The sequence below is a fragment of the Theropithecus gelada genome, chromosome 16 (assembly GCF_003255815.1).
Source record: "Theropithecus gelada isolate Dixy chromosome 16, Tgel_1.0, whole genome shotgun sequence".
In the NCBI taxonomy this organism is placed as follows: domain Eukaryota; kingdom Metazoa; phylum Chordata; class Mammalia; order Primates; family Cercopithecidae; genus Theropithecus; species Theropithecus gelada.
Window position 1 is genome coordinate 13,990,890 of NC_037684.1, and position 23,478 is coordinate 14,014,367.

General features: G+C 39.3%; 1 protein-coding gene across 1 annotated transcript in view; it reads right to left on the bottom strand.

The window, feature by feature from the left end:
- Nucleotides 1-12,295, bottom strand: part of VMP1 (vacuole membrane protein 1) — a 116,523-nt gene extending 104,228 nt beyond the window's left edge. The window contains exons 1-5 of the mRNA XM_025361854.1: nucleotides 12,017-12,295; nucleotides 10,539-10,640; nucleotides 6,263-6,398; nucleotides 4,356-4,446; nucleotides 2,997-3,107 (exon numbers count right to left, since the gene is read on the bottom strand). Of these exons, the coding sequence (XP_025217639.1) occupies nucleotides 2,997-3,107; nucleotides 4,356-4,446; nucleotides 6,263-6,398; nucleotides 10,539-10,640; nucleotides 12,017-12,026 (450 nt within the window). The 5' untranslated portion in view covers nucleotides 12,027-12,295. The remainder of the gene's footprint in view (nucleotides 1-2,996; nucleotides 3,108-4,355; nucleotides 4,447-6,262; nucleotides 6,399-10,538; nucleotides 10,641-12,016) is intronic.
- Between the last annotated feature and the right edge of the window lie 11,183 nt (nucleotides 12,296-23,478).

Here is a 23,478-nt window from a genome sequence, read left to right on the forward strand (position 1 = left end):
GCCTTGGCCTCCCAAAGCACTGGAAGCATAGGAATGAGCCACTGTGCCCAGCTCTAATAATTTTTTGTTTTGTTTTGTTTTGTAAGCATTCTTAGTCCTTTATAAATTTCCCTTCTCTTTCCATTCAACCACGGGCACCAGCAACCCACCTGGATAAAGTGAAGATCTCATTTAACTTGCAGCACAATTACAGTATACCTTTAAATTTCTCTTTTCACATACTTATAATTAATATGTATTAAATGTCAACAAGTGAACATATAACTGTTTTCTACACAGTTAATGGCATCAAAACCTACCCAGTCACTCAAGTAAAAAACCAATAACTACACAGAAAAATGTTGCAAGATCTCATTTATAGAGATAGAGATGGGAGGAGACGTAGATCAAAGGATACAAAGTAGCCAATATACAGTTGGAATAAGTCAAAAGATCCAATGTACTCTACATACACTATGAGGACTATAGTTAATAACAATGCATTGTATTCAAAGTTTTTGCTAAACTAGTAAATTATAGCTGCTCTTGCCACAGGGAGTTAAAAATGTAAAAACGGTAACTACATGAGATAAAGAATATGTTAATTTTTTCCAAAATAGTAATCATTTTACTATATATATTTATATCTTATAACATCATGTTATATACCTTAAATACACATGAAACATATTAAAACAAAACAAAAGGAAATCCAAGAGTTATCTTTCATTCCTTCTTCCTCCATAATAACCTACCACACTCTTGATTGTACTTCTAAAATTTCTCTCGGATTTGTCCTTTTTCATCTCAAACGTTATTGCCATTCTGAGCAATCTTTTAAAACATCAAAGATCTATACCATATTTTGTCTTCATTTTGCTTGACTTCTCTCTACAAATTCTTTTTATAAATACTCCTTGCTATTCATTCTTCCTATTACCTCCTGAGAAGCTTGTGTCTCTCATAAGGATTATCCTAACTGTTCCTCTTCTCTCCCACCTTCAATCTATCTCCCATACTATAGCCAGGATTATATATTCATAAATTGCAGATCTGGCTGTTTTACATATACTTAATTTTAGGGTATTTAAGAGAATTTTTTTTTTTTTTTGAGACAAGGTCTCACTTTGCCACCCAGTTTGGAGTGCATGCTGCAATCATAGCTCACTGCAGCCCCTATCTCCTGGGCTCAAGCGATCCTCTCGCTTCAGCCTCCTGAGTAGCTGAGACTAACAGTCCTGTGCCACCACACCTGACTAATTTTTGCATTTTTTGTAGAGATGTGTTGCCCAGGCTGGACTCAAACTCCTAGGCTCAAGTGATCAGCCCGCCTTGGCTTCGCAAAATGCTGGAATTACAGGCATGAGCCATAATTTGAATCTCTTTTGACATTCAGCAGAATCTGCTATCTGGGTTGCTTTTCAGAGGCTTCCAAATTAACTAAATGCTGCAAATGAGTTTCTTAATCTGGTTTTCCCAAGGAATATGAGGACAGGTCTAGACACCAACAGAAAAGTATCCTGTAACCTGTAATTCCTTCTTTTCCTCTCTCCCTCAACCTCTACTAGTGAATGTAGTGTTATTCTACTATGAATGCAGTTATTAGAAAAACAGTGATATGGGTTAATTCCCTAGGATTGATGTCCCTGTTTGAGTTAAATCACCAAGCAAACATGAACATAATTCTAAAGTTCCAAGTTTTAAACTCCCATAAACTTGGAGAAATGATATAGATTAATTCCCAAAGCATTCGTCAGATCATTAATTCAGTACCCTTCTGAGGCAAGCAGACAATCATTCCTTAATACTTATCCTAGCTGCTTCAGAAATGAATTCATTATAGCACAGAGATTGCAAGTGCTTGTAGTGATGGATTTTATTCAGCAATGGGTACTGCTTGACACCCTTTCACCTGTTTTTCCCCAATGAAGATCAAACTGCTTTCAAATATGGAAGTGTTTTCAATTTATTATCTAGCGACAGGAACAGCGTGAACAACCAAGGTATATGGGGCACGAAATTTAATGAGGCACTTACTCATCCATTCTGTATCTGCATGACCCTGAAAGTGCCTATTTATATTTTGTGCCCTCAGTATCTAACTCAACCTCTCCCTAGTTCTAGCTCTGACATTATTCCAGTATATTTGTGAATGTTCAAAGGAAAATTGATCTTCATTCTCTCTTATTTCAACTAGTAAAAGAATATTATTCAGAAGGGGCACTTTTTTTTTTTTTTCTGAGACAGATCTTGCTCTGCTACCCAGGCTGGAGTGCAGTGGTGCGATCTTGGCTCACTGCAAGCTCCGCCTCCCGGGTTCACGCCATTCTCCTGCCTCAGCCTCCCGAGTAGCTGGGACTACAGGTACCCGCCACCACGTCCAGTTAATTTTTTGTATTTTTAGTAGAGACAGGGTTTCACCGTGTTAGCCAGGATGGTCTCAACCTCCTGACCTCATGATCCGCCCGCTTCAGCCTCCCAAAGTGCTGGGATTACAGGCGTGAGCCACCGCGCCCAGCCTAGAAGGGGCACTTTTTATACTTTGGTTCAAAGGGCTAAGAAAGCATTTAGTTCTACATGTTAATACTCCATCAATTACATTCAATAAGAATACCAAAATAAATATCCAAGTGTGTATATGATGTTAGAGGATGTAAGGGAAGACATCATTTCTCACATGGAATTTTGTATATTTAAATGGACTTCATTTATTAAAATAACAATTGCTTAAGCAATTAAATCTAGAAGGAAAAGAAAAACCTTCCAGGCTAAACTAATTTAAATAAACAACCTTATCTGCTTAACTGGGGTTTTCTCTTTACTTTTTAAATACTAACCCCAAAGGAAAAACAAAACAGAACTCTAAGTCAAACTTAAAGCACTGATTGGAGGATCAGAATGCTTACAAAACACAAAGGTAATTAAAACAAATCTTAGAATTTTTACTTCTGAAGTAAAAGCACGAATAAAAAGATAGGAAATCTCATTTTTGCTTATTAAAATAAAATTATTCTTACCAGGTAAAGCAGAAAGGTGTGCAGCCCTGTTCCAAGCCCAACAGAAGACAAAATTCCTAAGCCTATCCAGTAGGCATACAAAAGAAACTGTTTCTCTATACGTTGCACATACTGAAAAAAAGGGATGAGGTGAAAAACGTGAATTCTCTATACAGAAATGCGGTATTTATAAACTATCATCAAAATTAAATAAACCAACTAAAATAAGTTTCAAATAGGAAAAAACTAATACAATTAAAAACCCTCAGGCCTAATTTGTTTAATATACAATGGCAAAGATGACAAAAAGATTCATCTAACTGGAATAAAGGTCTTATTTCTAAACCTTTAATAAAAGCTTTGTCTCTAAACCTTTAAAGTCCTACTATTTACAGGACACAGGAAAAAGCAAATTATGAATAAGATAATTTGAGGATATTTTAGATATATTTAAAATAAACGCTTTTAGAACTATAAAAACTTCTCTGTGATTGGCAGTAAACTGTTTTAAAATACCATTCTAGAGCCATTTCTGTGACTGGCAGTAAACTGCTTTAAAATACCATTCTAGAACCATTTCCTGTTAAAATACATTAATGTTTTGCTATTTTAACAAAAGAGGTTAACAAAGCATTCCATTTTCCCATCAATAATGTTGTACTTGTAGATTACAGGCAAATGAACCTGTCTTTTTATACAAATAAAACGTAATCATCAACTTTGGATGAGAGGCCTCCCTATTTGGATGGGTCACAAAAATATGTTAGAGAAAATAAGAAAACTTTGGCAGTGATTAACGGATTCATGCTGCTGTAACTGAAAACCTTCAGGAAAGTTACATTTAAGTCTTTGAAGGCAGGGCCAGGCAGAGTGGCCTGTAATCCCAGCATTTTTGGAGGCCAAGGCAGGCAGATCACCTGAGGTCAGGAGTTTGAGACCAGCCTGGCCTACATGGTGAAACCCCATCTCTACGAAAGTACAAAAAAAATTAGCTGGGTGTGGTGGCGGGCGCCTGTAATCCCAGCTACTTGGGAGGCTATGGCAGGAGAATCGCTTGAACCCAGGAGGCAGAGGTTGCAGTGAGCTTATATCGCGCCTCTGCGCTCCAGCCTGGGTGACAGAGCGAGACTCTGTCTTAAAAAAAAAAAAAAATCTTTGAAGGTAAAAGGAATCACATACACCAAATATAAATGCTCAGCAGCCATAAAACATCACAAGAATATTTTTAGTGCATGCCTTTAAAAGTAAAACGTTTGAGATACTAGTTACGAGATAATGTTGAGGGTAGAAATTCTATAAAACCCACATTCATCCCATTTGAAACTGGGATTAGAGAATTAGAATGTGCAAGACTAGAAACAGAACTGCTTGACCTCTCACCTGTTGATGCGCTCCTTCAACATAATACGTAGCTATAAGCACAGCAAGCAGCAGTAAAAAAGACACCACAATGCTTTGACGATGCCATAATCTTAAAAACAAATAAAAAAAAAGAAATATCTCACAGTCTCACTTTCAGCATTCATCATTCTCAAAACAATTTCTTGCTGAAGCAGTTAGGTTACCTAGCTCAGCCGGGCTGAGCTCTTTTCCTTAAACATCATGGCCTCTTGAGGAACAGAAGGGGGTCAAGGGAAGACACATAGGCAGAGAACCCAAGTTCTTATCATAAACCCATTGTAGCCTTTTCCTTACCCAAAGCCTGATCTTACTAAACCTCAACTTATAATATGGAGAAGCATTATAGTATAATAGAAAGAGCACTGGCCTTCAAGTCAGAGGACCTGGGTCAGAGACCCTTCATGTTGCACTTTGGGCCAGACACTTAACCAATCTGATTCTGTTTCTTGTTTTTAAAATCTTTATTTACTTATTTTTATTTATTTTTTTGAGACAGAGTCTCACTCTGTTGCCCAGGCTGGAGTGCAGTGGTGTGACCTCAGCTCACTGCAAGCTCTGCCTCCTGGGTTCAAGCTATTCTCCTACCTCAGCCTCCCAAGTTGCTAGAACTACAGGCACGCACCACCATGCCCAGATAATTTTTGTATTTTTAGTAGAGACGGGGTTTCACTATGCTGGCTAGGCTGGTCTCAAACTCCTGTCTTAGTGATCCACCTGCTTTGGCCCCTCAAAGTGCTAGGATTACAGCCGTGAGACATCACGCCCGGCCTTTGTTTCTTTTTTTCAGAGACAGGGTCTTGCTCTGTCACCCAGGCTGGAGTGCAGTAGCGTGATCTTGGCTCACTTCAACCTCCTGGGTTCAAATGATTCTCCTGCCTCAGCCTCCTGAGTAGCTGGGATTACAGGCGTGCACTACCACGATGGGCTTTTTTCTTTTTTTTTTTTTTGAGACAGTCTCGCTCTGTTGCCCAGGCTGGAGTGCAGTGGTGCGATCTCAGTTCACTGCCACCTCTGCCTCCCACATTCAAGTGATCCTCCTGCCTCAGCCTCCTGAGTAGCTGGGACTACAGGCACATGCCATCATGCCTGGCTAATTTTTGTATTTTTAGTAGAGATGGGATTTCACCATGTTGGCTAGGCTGGTCTCAAACTACTGACCTCAGGTGATCCACCCACCTCGGCCTCCCAAAGTGCTGGGATTATAGGCATGAGCTACCACTCCTGGCCTAAAATGTTTATAATGATATACTTGTTTTACCTTCTTTATGGAGTTGCCCTAAGGATCAAAATCAGCTGAAAATGTTACAAAATACTTTATAAACTCTTAGTACAATAAAAATGTTAAGATAATAGTACAGATAATAACTTGGAAGGGCATGCAAGAAGATAAGGCATGTAAAAGTTCAACTTGTTCTTTATGGTACTTGGAACAGGGCTTACAAGTGCTAAATTTAAAGACAGAACACATTTCCATGGCAGAGTCCTTTTTCATTGGCTCAAACTATCAGTAAAACTGCCACGTATACTGAACCTTGTCCTGCTAAACAATCAGTGTATCTAAATTACACAGGCCTGATTTCTCCTGACGGTAAAATCAGGAGAGAAAATAAAAATCGTATTTTTCAGCACTCTCCATTGCAGATTCAACATGAAAACACAGTAGAAAACTGTGATAATCCAGTAAGCAAACAGCAAATAGCAATGTCTTTCCCTAATCTATTTTTCTTCAACAAAAAGAAGGAAGAATAAATATGTTCCTATGGTAATATTCTAAAGGTAATTAATCTATTTTGATGCAGTAGAGGGCAGAAAGTAAAAGATTACTGATGATTTTTTAAATGAGTAAATGAGGTGTATGCAAAAGGCAGTGGGAGAAGACCCTTTACTTTGAGGTCCATTCCTTCAAGATTACAAGGATTTCCAGAGAAAAATACTGCAAGGTAATCAGTGGCTGTCTCCACAGGACAATATTCTGCCTTTCTTCCCGCTCCCGCCTCTTCTTTTCGTTCACTGAAGAGGGGTCTGAAAAGCAATAGTGCAGAGATTAAAACAGAATTTCTAACATTTATGCTTATTCTCTTCAATCACTTTAGATGAAAAGAGTTTTGTTTATTTCCCAAATAACAACTAACAGCAAGCCCTAGAGTCTTATGAAATGGCAACTGGTAGTACCTATAATCTCAGCACTTTGGGAGGCTGAGGAGGGAGGATCACTTGAGGTCAGTAGTTCAAGACCAGCCTGGCTAACATGGTGAAACTCCGTCTCTACTAATAATACAAAAATTAGCAGGGCATGGTGGTATGCGCCTGTAATCCCAGCTACTAGGGAATCTGAAGCACAAGAATCCCTTGAACCTGGGAGGCAGAGGTTGCAGCGAACTGAGAGTGTGCCACTGCAGATCAGCCTGGGTGACAGAATGAGACTCTGGTCTCAAAAAAAAAAAAAAGCCACTAGTCCAAACTCAGCATGGAAAGGAGATGAATGACAGTAGTTCCCCCTTATCTACAGTTTCAGTAACACATGGTCAACTATGGTCTGAAAATATCACATGGAAAATTCTGAAAATAAGCAATTCATAAATTTTATTGTTTTAAATTTATTTATATTTTTTTTAAGAGACAAGGTCTCCATTCTTTTGCCCAGGCTGGAATGCAGTGGCATAATCACAGCTCACTTTAATCTCCAACTCCTGGGGTCAAGTGATCCTCCCACCTCAGCCTCCCAAGTAGCTACGACTACAGGTGTGTACCACCACACTCAGCTAATATTTTTGGTTTTTGTGGAGACACAGTCTCACTACTTTGCCTGGGCTCATCTGAAACTCCTAGCCTCAAATGATCCTCCCACTTTGGCCTCCCAAAGTGCTGGAATTACAGGTGTGAGCTACTGCAGCCAAGCCCCTAAGTTTTACATTGTATCTGTTCTGAGTAGTGTAATAAAATCTCACCAGTCCTGCTCCATCCAGCCCAAGACCTGATACATCCCTTTATTTAGTACATCCGCGCTGTATATGTTACCCCATTACTATATACAGAACAACACAGTGTTTTTCCTATATCCACTAGGGGTCATGAAATGTATCCCTCATGGATAAGGGGGGCTACTATATTATAGTTGCCATTTCTTAAGGAGTGTTACCTAGAGAATAACTGAGGCAAAACCAACTCCCTGCCTTGATAAACATCAGAACCTTCTGTAGAGGATGTCCTAAAGAAATGGTACTGAAAATTCCAGCAGTTGAATTTGGGATAGAGCTATAGATTTGGGGAAAATTAATGAAATAAGTCTAAATTGGTCCACCTTCTATGAAGGGCATTCTATCAACCTAGGATCATATTACAGAACAAAGTGGTTTAGATCACAAAATGCTGAGGCAAACTAGTTGGTTCTAAACCTGGCTCTGCCTTCTACTAGTAATTTGATCTTGGGCAAGTTAGTTAATACTTTTGTGTCTCAGTTTTCTCTTCTGTAAAATGGGGATCACAATAGTACTTGTGTACACAAAGTACACAAAAGTACTGAAAATAGTACTTTTCAGGATCATTGTAAAGATTAAATGAGATCATATATGTAAAGTTCTCAGAAGAGTTTAACACTTAGTAAGTGTCCCATTAAAGTTAGCTATTAATTGTCACCATCCATTGAAATTACAAAATGCTTTTTTTTATGAGACAGGGTCTCATTCTATTGCCCAGGCTGGGGTGCAGTGGCAGCACGATCTTGGCTCACTGCAACCTCCACCTCCCTGGTTAAAGCCGTTCTCCTGCCTGAGCTTCCCGAGTAGCTGGGATCACAGGCATCTGCCACCACGCCCGGCTAGTTTTTTTGGTATTTTCAGTAGAGATGAGGTTTCACCATGTTGGCCAGGCTGGTTTCAAACTCCTGACCTCAAGTGATCCGCCCATCTTGGTCTCCCAAAGTGCTGGGATTACAGGTGTGAGCCACCATGCCCGGCACAAAATGCATATACACTGTAAATTGGTAATTCCATTTCTAGGAATGATTAGGTATAAGGTGAAATGACTTGCACAACTTTATTCACCGCAGCATTATTTGTACTAGCAAAAAATAATCAATAAGTTATATATTACCAATAGAGGACAGAAGAGTGATTAAAGTATGGCACACTCATTAAATGGAAAGAAAAACGAAGCAGCCATAATAAAGAATATTTTTTTTTTTTTGAGACAGGGTCTTGCTCTGTCGCCCAGCCTGGAGTGCAGTGGTGTGATCACAGCTCACTGCAGCCTTGTGGGCTCAAGCGATCCTCTCACCTTAGTCTTTCCAGTAGCTAGCTAGAACTTCAGGTGCATACGATCACATCCAGCAAATTTTAAAAATATTTTGTAGAGATGAGGTTTCCCTGTGTTGCCCTGGCTGGTGTCAAACTCCTGGGCTCAAGAGATCCTCCCGCCTTGGCCTCCCAAAGTGTTGGGATTATAGGCGTGAATCACCACGCCCAGCCTAAGAATAAGTTTTTCATGTACAGTTACAGCACGATCTCTAAAATGTTAAGTAAAAAATACATGGTACAAAAGAGTAAGTGTGACCTGCTAATGTTAATTTTAAATTCCAACGGGGTGAGCAGTAGAGGAAGAATATACAAACATATGTGCTCACTAAAAGGAAAGAAAAAAATAGCACACAAAAGCTCCTAATGGGAAGACACTATGATGTATGCAATGCCCATCTCGGAATCCTGAAACTCTTGGTGAAATTGCCAAGTTTACTGATTACCAAAGTAACCCAAAAGGCAGATCAGTGCTGCAAAATGTCGTCCGCAAGGCAATACGGTGATTAAAACAAACAAATGAGGCTGGGCGCAGTGGCTCATGCCTGTAATCCCAGCACTTTGGGAGGCCAAGGCGGGCGGACCACCTGAGGTCAGGAGTTCAAGACCACCCTGGCCAACATGGTGAAACACCATCTCTACTAAAAATACAAAAATTGGCTGGGCGTGGTGGCACATGCCTTTAATTCCAGTTACTCAGGAGGCTGAGGCAGGAGAATTGCTTGAACCTGGGAGGCAGAGGTTGCAGTGAGCCGAGATCGCGCCATTGCACTCCAGCCTGGTGACAGAGCAAGACTCCATCTCAAAAAAACAAATAAACAAATGAAAACTACTATTTCAGATAGCTTGCACTTCCTCTAAAAGAGGAGAATTGCTGTGAAAATACTGCCACACTAGAGTATTATTTGCAATGTGTTTGAGATGTCAAACAATTCAAAAGCTAAAAAAAAAACAGCATGATTACTAGAAAAGAAAAACTTTTCTTTCATTTTCCTTTAAATGCATGAAGGAAGGTTTCTACTTAAATCATCCATATTAATAAAGGTCATCATTTTCAGGGTAACTGTATAAACAGGATTCAAATACACTGAAATTTACCACAAATTCCAATCTGGCTAAAATACAAGTTTATTCATCTCAAACGATAATTTTAAAATAAATTTTTAAATGATATTCACATTCTAACTTTTTTGATAACGGTATACTTAAGAACAGTGTAGTAAGTTTTTTTTTGTTTTGTTTTTTTTTTTTTGAGACGGAGTCTCGCTCTGTCGCCCGGGCTGGAGTGCAGTGGCCGGATCTCAGCTCACTGCAAGCTCCGCCTCCCGGGTTCCCGCCATTCTCCTGCCTCAGCCTCCCGAGTAGCTGGGACTACAGGCGCCCGCCACCTCGCCCGGCTAATTTTTTTTTATTTTTTAGTAGAGACGGGGTTTCACCGTGTTAGCCAGGATGGTCTCGATCTCCTGACCTCGTGATCCACCCGTCTCGGCCTCCCAAAGTGCTGGGATTACAGGCTTGAGCCACCGCGCCCGGCCAAGAACAGTGTAGTAAGTTTATAATCTACTTCTAGAATTACAAAATAGCACAGTAAAATTGAGCACTGAGCAAAGCCAAATAAACACTGACCATACCATAAGATTAACAAGTAATCTTGCACCTGGAACACTGTTTATGTGATTGTAGCCAGGCTGCTTCTGCCATCACTGTGAAAAATCACCTTACAGGCCCTGACTGACCCATAATTTAATTTACTAAGAAGAAATTAATATAAGATTAAAAATACAAGAAGTAATATATCTCTATTTTATTCCAATGAAAACTATATCATTTAAACCCATAGCACTCCTCCCTCCAAACCATCAAAATTTACCTGTGAAATTTCCATTATGTTGTTCCTTGTTCATTGCTACACGTCTCTGGTCACAATTTTTTCCATTCTCTGCCATTTCATAGATCAGTAACTCTTGAGGAGCTAATACAGCAAAATAAAATCCAGCAATACGTTACAAACTTCTGCTGTGTAGCCATGACTGAATAAAACTGAATACAGGAATAACATCACAGTAATAACCCACATGATATGTATGATGTGTTTACACTTTTTTTCTTTTATAACCAAACTTTGAACAATTTATATAGATATTCCAATACAAATAGTAAAAATATAAAAGCCATATAGTTGTAAACCTTTTCCTAGTAGTTATTTCAGGGATTTTCCAGATTGAAATTTGGAGGTAATTTGTCCACAGAAGGAGGATATCAAGCACTAGCACCTCCAAATGTTAACACACTAGAAGGTCTAACATCTTTCTAATTTACAATTTAATATCATACTACTATGTACTCAGAATTAATCTTATCATTTTTACCTTTTTCTTTCATATTTCCTTTAACATTATTATATATAAATAGAATATACTATGAAAGATGCTGCAAATGTTGATACATAAATCTAAGATCACAGACCAGTTTTATTTAGGAAACAATTCTACTGAATAAAATGATATGGGCCAAAAATAATTTTTTTTTGAAATGTTTAAGATAGTTAAATGTACTTTATAACATGCTTCATACTACAGATATCAGTGCTTCTACTTTAAATCACTGTAATACAACATATAAAAACCAGATTGCCTGTGATTGTATCATTCTGCAGGTGTTAGTAAAGCAAAACTTTCACTCAAAAAGTACATCACTTCAATAAAAGGCTAAAATGCTCAATAAAAGGCTAAAATGCTGAGTCCTTAACACAGTATTAAAACTTGCCCAGACACTTATAAAAAGACAACTGGGGCCAGGTGCGGTGGCTCATGCCTATAATCCTAGCGTTTTGGGAGACCAAGGTGGGGTGATCACTTGAGGTCAGGAGTTTGAGGCCAGTCTGGGCTACACAGTGAAATCCCATCTCTATATATGATAAATAAAATAGCCAGGAGTGATGACCCATGCCTGTAGTTCTAGTTGCTCAGGAGGCTGAGGTGGGAGGATTGCTTGGGCTCAGGGGTTCAAGGCTACAGTGAGGTATGACTGTGCCACTGCATTACAGCCTGGGCAAGAGGGAGACCCTGCTTAAAAAAAAAAGAAAAGAAAAAAGAAAGTGAAAATAAATACAACCCAAAGGGGAAAGTATTCACAAATCACATATATTTCATAAAATGCATGTACCTGGACTGCAAACTCTTACAACTCAGTAATAAAAAGCAAATAATCCAATTAATAAACAGAGAGGAGCTGCACAGATATTTCTCCAAAGATAAACAAATTGTTAATAAGTACATAAAAAGATGTCTAACATCTTCAGCCATCAAGGAAATCCAAATTAAACCACAATGAGATACAATCTCATACCTGTTAGCATGGTTATAGTAAAAAAGACAGATAATAGGCTGGGTGCGGTGGCTCATGCCTGTAATCCCAGCACTTTGGGAGGCCAAGGCAGGCGGATCATGAGGTCAGGAGTTCAAGACCAGCCTGCCCAACATGGCGAAACCCTGTCTCTACTAAAAATATAAAAATTAGCCAGGTGTAGTGATGAGGACCTGTAATCCCAGCTACTCGGGAGGCTGAGGCAAGAGAATCGCTTGAACCCCGGAGGTGGAGGTTGCAGTGATCCAAGATTGTGCCATTGTACTCCAGCCTAGGCGACAACAGCAAGACTCTGTCTCAAAAAAAAAAAAAAAAGACAGATAATAATTAATAACAAGAGTTAGTGAGGATGTGGAGAAATCGGAACTGCTGGAAGGAATGCAAAAGAGTTCAGCTGCTTTGGAAAACAATCTGTCAGCTCCTCCAAAGGTAAAATACAGTTATCATATGACTCAGCAATTCAGGAATGTTCATAGTGACACTGTCAACAGACAAAAGGTGTTTTTTTTTATTTTTATTTTTTTTGAGATGGAGTCTCACTCTGTTGCCCAGGCTGGAGTGCTGTGGCGTGATCTCGGCTCACTGCAACCTCTGCTCCTGAGTTCAAGTGGTTCTCCTGCCTCAGTCTCCCAAGTAACTGGGATTACAGGTGCCCGCCACCATGCCTGGCTAATTTTTGTATTTTTAGTAGAGACAGGGTTTCACCATGTTGGTCAGGCTGGTCTTGAACTCCTGACCTTGTGATCCACCTGCCTCAGCCTCCCAAAGTTCTGGGATTACAGGCGTGAGTCACCGCACCCAGCCTATAACCCAAATGTCTTATGAACTGATGAATGGATATATGAAATATGGTATATAGTATATCCAAACAATGAAATATTAATCAGCCATAAAAAGAAATAAAGTAGTAATACATACTACTGCATCAATGGAGTCTGAAAATATGCTAAGTGAAAGAAGTCAGTCACAAAAGACTACATGTTATGATTCCCATTTATATGAAATTTCCAGAACATGCATATCCATAACAACAGAAAGTAGCAAATTAGCTGGAGAAAGATGGGGAGTAGCTGCCAATGAGTTGTGAGTTTCTTTCTGGGGGGATAATGTTCTAAAATTGTTCTGATAGTTGCATAGATGTGAACATACTGTTTAAATGGGTGAATTATATGATATGTGAATTATGTTTCAATAAAGCTGTTTAAGAACAGTTACCAGCAGGAACTATCTGAACTTCCAAATATGTTGTGAATACATATGAATAATATATTCATAGAAAAAGAATGGTATAATGTTCTACAAATCTCATTTATTCATTCATTCATTTAGTTATGTTGCCCAGGCTGGTCTCGAACTCCTGGCCTGAAGTGATCCTCCTGCCTCGGCTTCCCAAAGTGGTAGGATTCCAGGCATAAGCCACTACCCTGGCTTGTCTATATTTAATAGAAGACCCAAGAGTATTAGGAGTATTCTCATGGCCAAATGGCAAAAATTTTTATATTTTATGAGCAGATTTAGTGACAGTTTAGAATTCAAAGTCAGATATATGAGTTAGGGGGTTATATTATTAAGAAAGAAAACTCATGAAATCACTTGATAAGGTCTGTTTACCCATTCACTCAAAAAATACTAACTGAACACTCTGTATGTGCCAAGAGTCATGCTAGATTTATATTTAGCTGATCAGAATATGATATGGTTACGAGTCCAATCTTCCTGTAGTTTGATAGCTGGTGCTAATTTATTCCTTGACTAAACTATAATTATTGTAAATATTTTCAAACTTTATGCCTCATAAAGGAAAACAAGTAAAAGACTACAAAAATGACGGAAAAAAAAGCACACATTCATGTGTGTAATATTCTCCTTTTTAAGATACAATCCATTTGTGGATACCTTTGTTTTGTTGTCTTCAATGCTGAATAAGCAAATAAACATATCAAGAAATAAAATAAAGGTTTCTATTAGTATAAATATCCTTAAGTAGACAATCATAAGATTTAAAGTCTGAAAAATCTGGATTTGATCCCAGATTTGCCACTAACTAGCTGTGTGATCTTAAGCAAAGTTTCATTTTCTTTAGGCCGTGATTTTTTGGATTCACAAAATGAGGACAATAATTGCCGCTTTCAAATGATTGATGTGTAGATGAAATAATCTATGTATGTATATATATGTTTGTTGATATGCATGCATGTGTGACTATAAATGCCAATACATCAAAAGGGTAGGAGGTAATAAACCTACAAAATGCCTAAACTAGAAAAACAACTTCACGGCACATGCCTCATTGTTACCGTATCAGTGATGCCAGTGTTGTTCGTTCAGCTCTCATTTTAAAAGTTCTTGGGTCGCCAATAGGCACTGAGGATACAAATATGAATAGGATAAGGAGGTCCCTGTCCTCAAGAGGATCACAGTCTGGTAAAGAAGCCAAATGAACACAAGAAATCAATTATAACAGAATGGGATGAAATAGGCATTTAAATAAAATTAGATGAAAAGACAATGTTTTAGTCGGGTCTTAAGAGTCTAACAGGGCCAGGCACGATGGCTCATGCCTGTAATCCCAACACTTTGGGAGGCCCAGGTGGGCGGATCACAAGGTCAGGAGATCGAGACCATCCTGGCTAACATGGCGAAACCCCGTCTCTACTAAAAATACAAAAAAATATCCGGGCGCGGTGGTGGGTGCCTGTAGTCCCAACTACTTGGGAGGCTGAGGCAGGAGAATGGCATGAACCCACGAGGCGGAGCTTGCAGTGAGCCGAGATCGCACCACTGCACTCCAGCCTGGACGACAGAGCAAGCAAAAAAAAGAAAAAAGAGTCTAAAAGACTGGAGAAATTTGTAAATCTATCTAAACATCAGTTTTTCTTAGTTTGTAAAACAGAGATAATATGACACACATCAGAGGGTTGAGAATTAAACAAGGTAATGTACATAAAATACTAACATATTGCCTCACCTTTCATGTGACCTCAACATATACTAGCTATGATGAAGACCATGAAGTAGAAAATACTATGGGAGCTCAGAGGACGATATATTCAGACGAGTTCATAGACGCTGAAAGTTTAACTTTGTAAACTTAAGTCATACTTGTGTGAAGATTCAGCAAAAAAGATAATGTAGCTCAAGCAATTACAAAACAACAACAACAAAAACCAAAGATGTTAGAGCATCAGAATAGGATTACAAAATGGAAATCTATTTCACAAATCTGAATTTTATTAATAAAAAAATCAACTGAGGATGTTTGAAATGGAACCATATAAAAAGGTTAATGATTTTCCACCTGCCATTTAACTTGAAACTATACTTAAGTTCTGCAAATACTTAAAACTATGTGAGTTTGGCTGGTTGTGGTGGCTCATGCCTGTAATTCCAGCACTTTGGGAGGCTGAGGCGGGCAGATCACCTGAGGTCAGGAGTTCAAGACCAGCCTGGCCAACATGGCAAAACCCCATCTCTACTAAAAATACATAAATTAGCTGGCTGTGGTGGCTTGCGCCTGTAATCCCAGCTTTTCGGGAGGCTGAGGCAGGAGAATCACTTGAACCCAGGAGGTGGAGGTTGCAGTGAGCCAAGATCGCACCACTGCACTCCAGCCTGGGCAACAGAGCAGGACTCCATCTCAAGCAAAAAAAAAAAAAAAAACCTATGTGTTTTCATATTCAACCAAATCTTATAGGCAATATCTTTTAAAAATATTTTAAAGATATTTAAACATTTGTAAATATCTAAATATATGATACTTGCATATAAGATATTTAAGGATATTTAAGATATTTTAAAGCCTGCCATTCACCTCTATCACAGTAAGTAAAATTTATTGAATCTGTGATGAAAAGATAAACAGGGCGCAAAAGGGTTTGCTTTACAAATAACATTCTAAAACCTTTCCCTACAAAACACTGACAATTGAACTCATTTGCCCCTATTTACTCTTTCCCACAGTGTCATTGTTTTACTCAAAACATTTTGGATCTATGAGTGTGTACTTATAACAATGGTATTGCACAATTATTTGAACGTTTTGTTTTTAAGCTATTGCAATAGTGGTTTTCATTTGAGCAAATAATGTGTTCTTACACAATGTGCTAAAAAAGAAGAGCATACTGACATTTTCTTCTCCAAAATTCTGTTTAGAAAACATAATAGTCTCAAATTTTGTTTTGTAAGAAATAACCCAGGGAATGAAGTTATTTTCATCAGTCTATTTCTTCATGAACAAAATAAATTCGCAGTTTAAGAAACAACTTTTCAAAACCTTTTTGTCATTCCCAAAAGAAGGAAATATAGCGTAAGGCCAAACAAGAGGGCCACTGAGGTTTTAAACAGTTAAGCTTAAAAAGAATCAAACCCGTGTTTTTTTTTTGTTTTTGTTTTTGTTTTTTTTTTGCATTTTGACCATTTAGGATGATTTAAAACCATCCCAAGTATGAAACAATCAAAATAAAACAACCACTAGTGTTCTAAATAGTTAAGCTTATAAAAACTTCAAAGCTTTTCTGTATTTTAACCATTTTGTAAAGGATTTTACATTTTTCCTTGCCTTTCAAAATTCCCTTGAAAACATCCTCAATTACTTTGCCTCTTCTTCCCCCAATCATACATACTGTAAAACTTTGCAAAACTGCAATGCCTCCAGAATCCTCTGCATTCTTATGATCTGTCTAAGCAGCTGAACATAACTGAAGAAAATCACACAATTACACAGCCACTTCAAATTCTTAATTCAACAAATATGTATCAATGGTCCATTATGTGCCAATTATTATTATTATCATTATTATTTTAAGACAGTCTCACTGTGTTGCCCAGGCTGGAGTGCAGTGGCATGATCTCAGTTCACTGCAACCTCTGCTTCCTAGGTTCAAGTGATTCTCCTGTCTCAGCCTCCCAAGTAGCTGGGACTACAAGCACCCACCACCACGCCCAGCTAATTTTTGTATTGTTAGTAAAGATGGGGTTTTACTATGTTGGCCAGGCTGGTCTTAAACTCCTGACCTTGTGATCAACCCACCTCGGCCTCCCAAAGTGCTGGGATTACAGGCGTGAGCCACCGTGTCCCGCCTATTATTATTTTTGAGACAGAGTCTCACTCTGTTTTGCAGGCTGGTGTGCATAGCACAATATTGGCTCACTGCAACCTCCGCCTCCCGGGTTCAAACAATCCTACTGCCTCAGCTTTCTAAGTAGCTGGGACTACATGTGTGCACCACCATGACAGGCTAATTTTTATAGAGATGGGGTTTCGCCATGTTGTCCAGGCTGGTCTCAAACTCCTGGGCTCAAGTGATCCGCCCATCTCAGCCTCCCAAAGTACTAGGATTAAAGGCTTGAGCCACTGTGCCCAGCCCAGTTATTAAGATGCCAAATCTCAAACCTAAAATTGATGATTCCTGCTAATAATCTTTTTTTTTTACTTTGACAATATTTCATTCTTTGTTCTTGCTCCTAAAATGTTTTACTCTCTTTTTTCCTTTCTTATTTTCAGACGCTGACTTTTTTTTTTAGACAGGGTCTCACTCTGTCCCCTGGGCTGCAGTGCAGTGGTGCAATAATGGCTTACTGCTCCCTCGACCTCCTGGGTTCAAGTGATCCTCCCACTTCAGCCTCCCGAGCAGCTGGAACTACAGGAACATGCCACCATGTCAAGCTAATTTTTGTATTTTTTTTGTAGAGACTGGGTTTCCTCATGTTGCCCAGGCTGGTCTTGAACTCCTGGGCTCAAGTGATCCCCCAGCCTTGGCCTCCCAAAGTGCTGGGATTACAGGTATGAACCGTGTCCAGCTCTGTCACGTTTTTTAAAATAATAAAAGCAGTGAGAGAATTCGCCAATCCCACTACTACTAAGCCTACTAAAATATTTACACTTCACCCATGTCAGCATTCTTTCTCTCTTTATGACTCGGCAGTGTCCTCTACTTACCAAAGGCCATTATGTCAATATATATATCATTCCCTTCCTCCTTCTCAGGGACTTGACTCCTTCTGTTCTCACTGTGTAATCAATCTTTACCCCTTTATTCTCACTAGAAAATAAGCATTATTCAGTATTTCCCATTTTTCATTCCTCCTTCATAAACAGTTCTCAAAAGAGTTGCCTACATACAGTCTCCACTTACTCATCACTATATTTCTGCCTGATTCATTGTGGTATGACTTCTGCCCCGACAAATAAAAATAAATTGCTTTTGTGAAGATTACTGATTGCCTCCATTTGCCAAATCCAAAGGACACATCTTACTGAACCTCTTACCTTCACTGAACACAAGTATCCACTCTCTATTTCTTGAAATACTTTCATTTTTCTTCCTATTTCTCTGACGGTTCCCCCTGCTCTACGTCCTGGGGTTCTTCAAAGCCTGATCCTAGATTCCTTTTTGTATTCCCTTTATACTCTCTCCCTAATGATGTCATCTATTCACTCAGCCTTAAATACCCTCTACATACTGACAATTCTTTCTTTCAAAGGCAAAATGATGTTGTGATACTGCTTTATGAAAGTGCTTTATGAATATGCTGTAAGAATAATTAGAATCACAGAAGGAACCTTAGAGAGTATCAAGCCTATTCTACTTATTCACAGATAAACATCTCAGAGGTAAGTGACTTGTGTAATGTCACAGAACAAGCTAGTGACAAACCTGGAGGCAGGACCCAGATACAACGGTCATCTTAGGAGTACACTGACCTATTGGGAAGGACAACCCCACGCTCCAAACTAACCAAAGATTATTTTTCTGAGAATATTGAAAGGGACAAGCTCAATTTAGAAAAGTGAGGTAACATAAGAGCTGGCCCCAAAATGTGATTTAGGAGTTAAAGACTCAAATCTTTTTTCTTGAGATCGTCTTTCTCTGTCACCCAGGCTGGCGTGCAGTGGAGCAATCACAGCTCACTGCAACCTCCACCTTCAGTGGAGCAATCAGAGCTCACTGCAACATCTGCCTTCCAGGTTCAAGCCATTCTCCTGCCTCAGTCTACCCAGTAGCTGGGATTACAGGCACGGGCCCCCATGCCCGGCCAATTTTTTTGTATTTTTTAGTAGAGATGGGGTTTCACCATGTTGGCCATGCTGGTCTTGAACTCCTGACCTCAGGCGATCCGCTAGCCTCGGTCTCCCAAAGTGTTGGGGTTACAGGCATAACCAACTGTGCCCGGCCTAAGACTCAAATCTAATCAAAATGGGAGTACAGGTTGCTGTAAGTTTTTTATGTTACACTGGGGGGCATTATTAGGCTGGATTCATAACCATAAAATTATTAACTAAACTGCCTGAAAAAAATAATTTAAGGGGACTGGTTTTATGATAAAAGAGAAGTTAAACAAAACAAAATGGTAACTCTATCTCCAGCACAGTGCTAGCCTATAAACCTCGTATCTATTGGGGCACACAGCATGATTATCAAGGCCTTTGATCATCTCACCATCCATCTTTGAATTCATGCTCCCAAATAGTATTTTGTGTATAATCTGACTTCTCATGCCAACTGGCTATAAGGAGAGTATATGCTTGTAATGGGTTGAATTGTGCCCCCTCAAATTCATATGGTGAAGTCCTAATACTCATGTGACTATAATTTGGAGATACTGCCTTTAAGAAGCTAATTTAGGTTAAATGAGGTAATAAGGGTGGTACCCTAATAAGGACTCACGTCCTTATTGGAAGAAGTACCAGACAGTTTTCTCTTCTACCTGGACACAGAGGAAAGACTACGTAAGGACACAGAGAGAAGGTGGCTGTCTGTAAGCCGGGAAGAGAGTCCTCACCAGAAATAAACCCTGCTGGCACCTTGATCTTGGACTTGCAGCCTACAAAACTGGGAGAAAAACAATTTCTGTTGTTTAAACCATCCGGTCTGTGGTATTCTGTCATGACAACCCTAGCAGAGCAATACAATGATGATTAGTATAAATAAGGGTATCCAGATTGCAGAATAGTTTTGTTTGTTTTGTTTTGTTTTTTTGTAGAGACAGAGTCTCACTATGTTACCCAGAGTGATCTTCTGGGTACCAAGTGATCCTCCTGTCTCGGCCTCCCAAAGTGCTAGGATTACAGGTGAGAGCCATCTTGTCTAGCTAGACTACCTTTTTTCCAGAAAAACCTGATGTGTTTTACTGCATGTGTCTTCAAACTGCAACAGTGACTAATCTAGCATCAACATACCCTGTTAATCTTACTTATTATCATCTTCATCATGACCCATTTTATAGGGAAAAGGGAAAACTTGGTGGCTGAAAGCTGCCAATATGTCCTGACTTACTAGTTATACGACTTTAGGTTAAATAATTTGCATTTGTGCATATTTGTAAAATATCTCCATCCTTATTTTTCTTTTTTGAGATGGAGTTTTGCTCTTGTTGCCCAGGCTGGAGTGCAATGGCGTGATCATGGCTCACTGCAACCTCCGCCTCCTGAGTTCAAGCGATTCTCCTGCCTCAGCCTCCCGAGTAGCTGGAATTACAGATGCGTGCCACCACACCCAGTTATTTTTTGTATTTTTAGTAGAGACAGGGTTTCACCATGTTGGCCAGGCGGGTCTCAAACTCTTGACCTTAGGTGATCTACCCACCTTGGCCTCCCAAAGTGCTGGGATTACAGGTGTGAGCCATTGCGCCCAGCCCCCATCCCTATTTTTATGTCACCCTTAAATGTTTTTGTTTTGTTTTGGGGGATTCTCAACAAGTTAGTTTCTCTACTTTAAGATAACTTTTTTCTTTGAGATGGAGTTTCGCTCTTGTTGCCCAGGCTTGAGTGCAATGGCACAATTTCGGCTCACTGCAACCTCTGCTTCCTGGATTCAAGTGATTCTCCTGTCTCAGCCTCCCAAGTAGCTGGGATTACAGACGTCTGCCACCACGCCCGGCTAATTTTTTGTATTTAGTAGAGATGGGGTTTCACCATGTTGGTCAGGCTGGTCTGGAACTCCTGACCTCTCAGGTGATCCACCCGCCTCAGCCTCCCAAAGTGCTGGGATTACAGGTGTGAGCCATCACGCCCAGCCAAGATAAATTATATATAAGTACACCACACAGTGACTGGCACATAGTAGTCACTTAATGTTTCTCCATGCTCTTTAATATTTTTAATGGAGTATCATACCCATTAATCTCCATGCTTCTTGAATGTCACAATTTTCCAAAAAAATCATGGTAAATGCTGCCCTGAGTATTCACTTACAGGTACTTCCTTTCCATATTAGTATGCTATATAAAAGCCTATGTAACTGGTTTCCACAGACTACATAACAGAAGTAGCCACAGATTTAGAACAATCTTAGCTTGTGTTGTATAACAAAAATGAATTATTCTTCATCAATCTAAACATCTTGAAATGTACTACAAGGATAATCCATCAAAAATTATTATGAGGTAAAAGGGTTCTAGTCTATCCACATAGCTAAAGTAAGATGAAATAATCATTTTTAAGGAGAGCCACTTTTCAAAATTCAATCGAATAGCACTAATTTTTGAAATCTGTGATGACAGAATGTCAGTGAGATTCCTAGATGTAGGAGTAAATCCAAGTATTCCTAGTCTGTTTAAAATGTTGAAATGTCCTCAAACAGAAATCTAACACATATTCTTGACCTTCAGTGGCATCTACTTTGCACCGAGTGCACGTTTGTAAGTTAGTTTTGTTTGTAAGAATGAGGTTGCTGAAACAAATCTTATAGGTCTGTGGATGGGGTTGAGAAGACAGAAACCGGGCAGAAGCATAACGCAAACATCAAATAATTTTCATTTTGAACACTTACATAGATACAAGAAATGCATTAAGAGTGTAACAGACCTTAACTGAAGCTGAAGCATTTAAAACAGAGTTAACATTAAATGTGGGGTTTTTTATGTTTGTTTCCTGCAGAAGTGCTTAGAAAAAATCAGCTCACAAAGGTTCTTTGTAGGCTGTATATCCAGTGCTAAGACTATAATACTCCATTCATTTTAAACATTAGCCACACTTGTAATACAAAAACAATGTGCAAGTAAATTACTGAGAGTCCCCCCCAAGCAAAACAAAAAACATTTATGGATAACATGATAAAAGCATCTCCCTGAGTAATATAAGAGTTATTGGAAAAGTTAACAAGGTAGAAAAGGAAAAGAAAGTGAGAGTAACAGAACCATTGATTTTCATTTTCTTAGCAACATAATTCCAAAATAAAACGAACATACTTCCTTTAAAAAAAATCATCTATCCAGATGAATTTTACTTTCTCAAGTAAAAAATCATGTCAGTGTGCTCAATAAAACACATTGTTCTTCATACAAGGCACACAAAGACAGCCAATAAGTACTACGCTTCTCAGTAACCTTTCTTGCTTTCAGAAGTATCTATATTTTTTGTTGTTTGTTTGTTTTGTGACAGGGTCTTCCTCTGTCACCCAGAGTGCAGTAGCACGGTCACAGGTCACCACAGGCTGGAACTCGGGCTCAAGCGATGCTCTGGCCTCAACCGCCAGAAGTATCTTTTCTTAATTGGATTAGACTACTCCAAAATAGCTGTAGATTTCCCTAAAACTGTTAAGATTAAGGAACTGTGACTTACTCTTGGAAACAAAATAATCTGAGTAATATATCTTGACAAATGAGGCTTTGATAGTTTTCCACTTGTGCAGGGGTATAAAGCCAAAGATAATTCAAATAGAACGCACAATATCAGATCATCTGACACTCTGAATCAGATAACAGTATCTACCATGTGGTTGTTCCAGTTAAACAACATGTACTCTGAAAATTCATAATGATGTGAATGGGAATATATGAAAAAAATTTATTGAATCTTTTTCAACTTTCTAAGGTCTTGGGAAGGGCTAGGCATGATGGCTCACACCTGTAATAATCCTATCGTTTTGGGAGGCCGAGACAGGAAGATCATTTGAGGCCAGGAGGTCCAGACCAGCCTGGGAAACATAGTGAGACCCCATCTCTTAAAAGAAAAACAAAACAAAACAAAACAAAAAAACAATTAGCCAGGTGTGGTGGTATGTGCGTATAGTCCCAGGTACTTGGGAGGCTGAGGCCAGAGGACTGCCTGAGTCCAGAAGTTTGAGGTTGCAGTGAGCTATGATTGTGGCACTGCACCTCAACCTGGGCGATAGACCGTGTTAAAAGAAAAGAAAAGAAAAGAAAAGAAAGGAGGGAGGGAGGAAGTGAGGGAGGAAGGGAAGCAAGGAAGGAAGTCAGTCAGTCTTGGGGAATTAGACAAATTAAAATGCCAAATTTGGCCGGGCGCGGTGGCTCAAGCCTGTAATCCCAGCACTTTGGGAGGCCGAGACGGGCGGATCACGAGTTCAGGAGATCGAGACCATCCTGGCTAACACGGTGAAACCCCGTCTCTACTAAAATACAAAAAAAATTAGCCGGGCGAGGTGGCGGGCGCCTGTACTCCCAGCTACTCGGGAGGCTGAGGCAGGAGAATGGCGTGAACC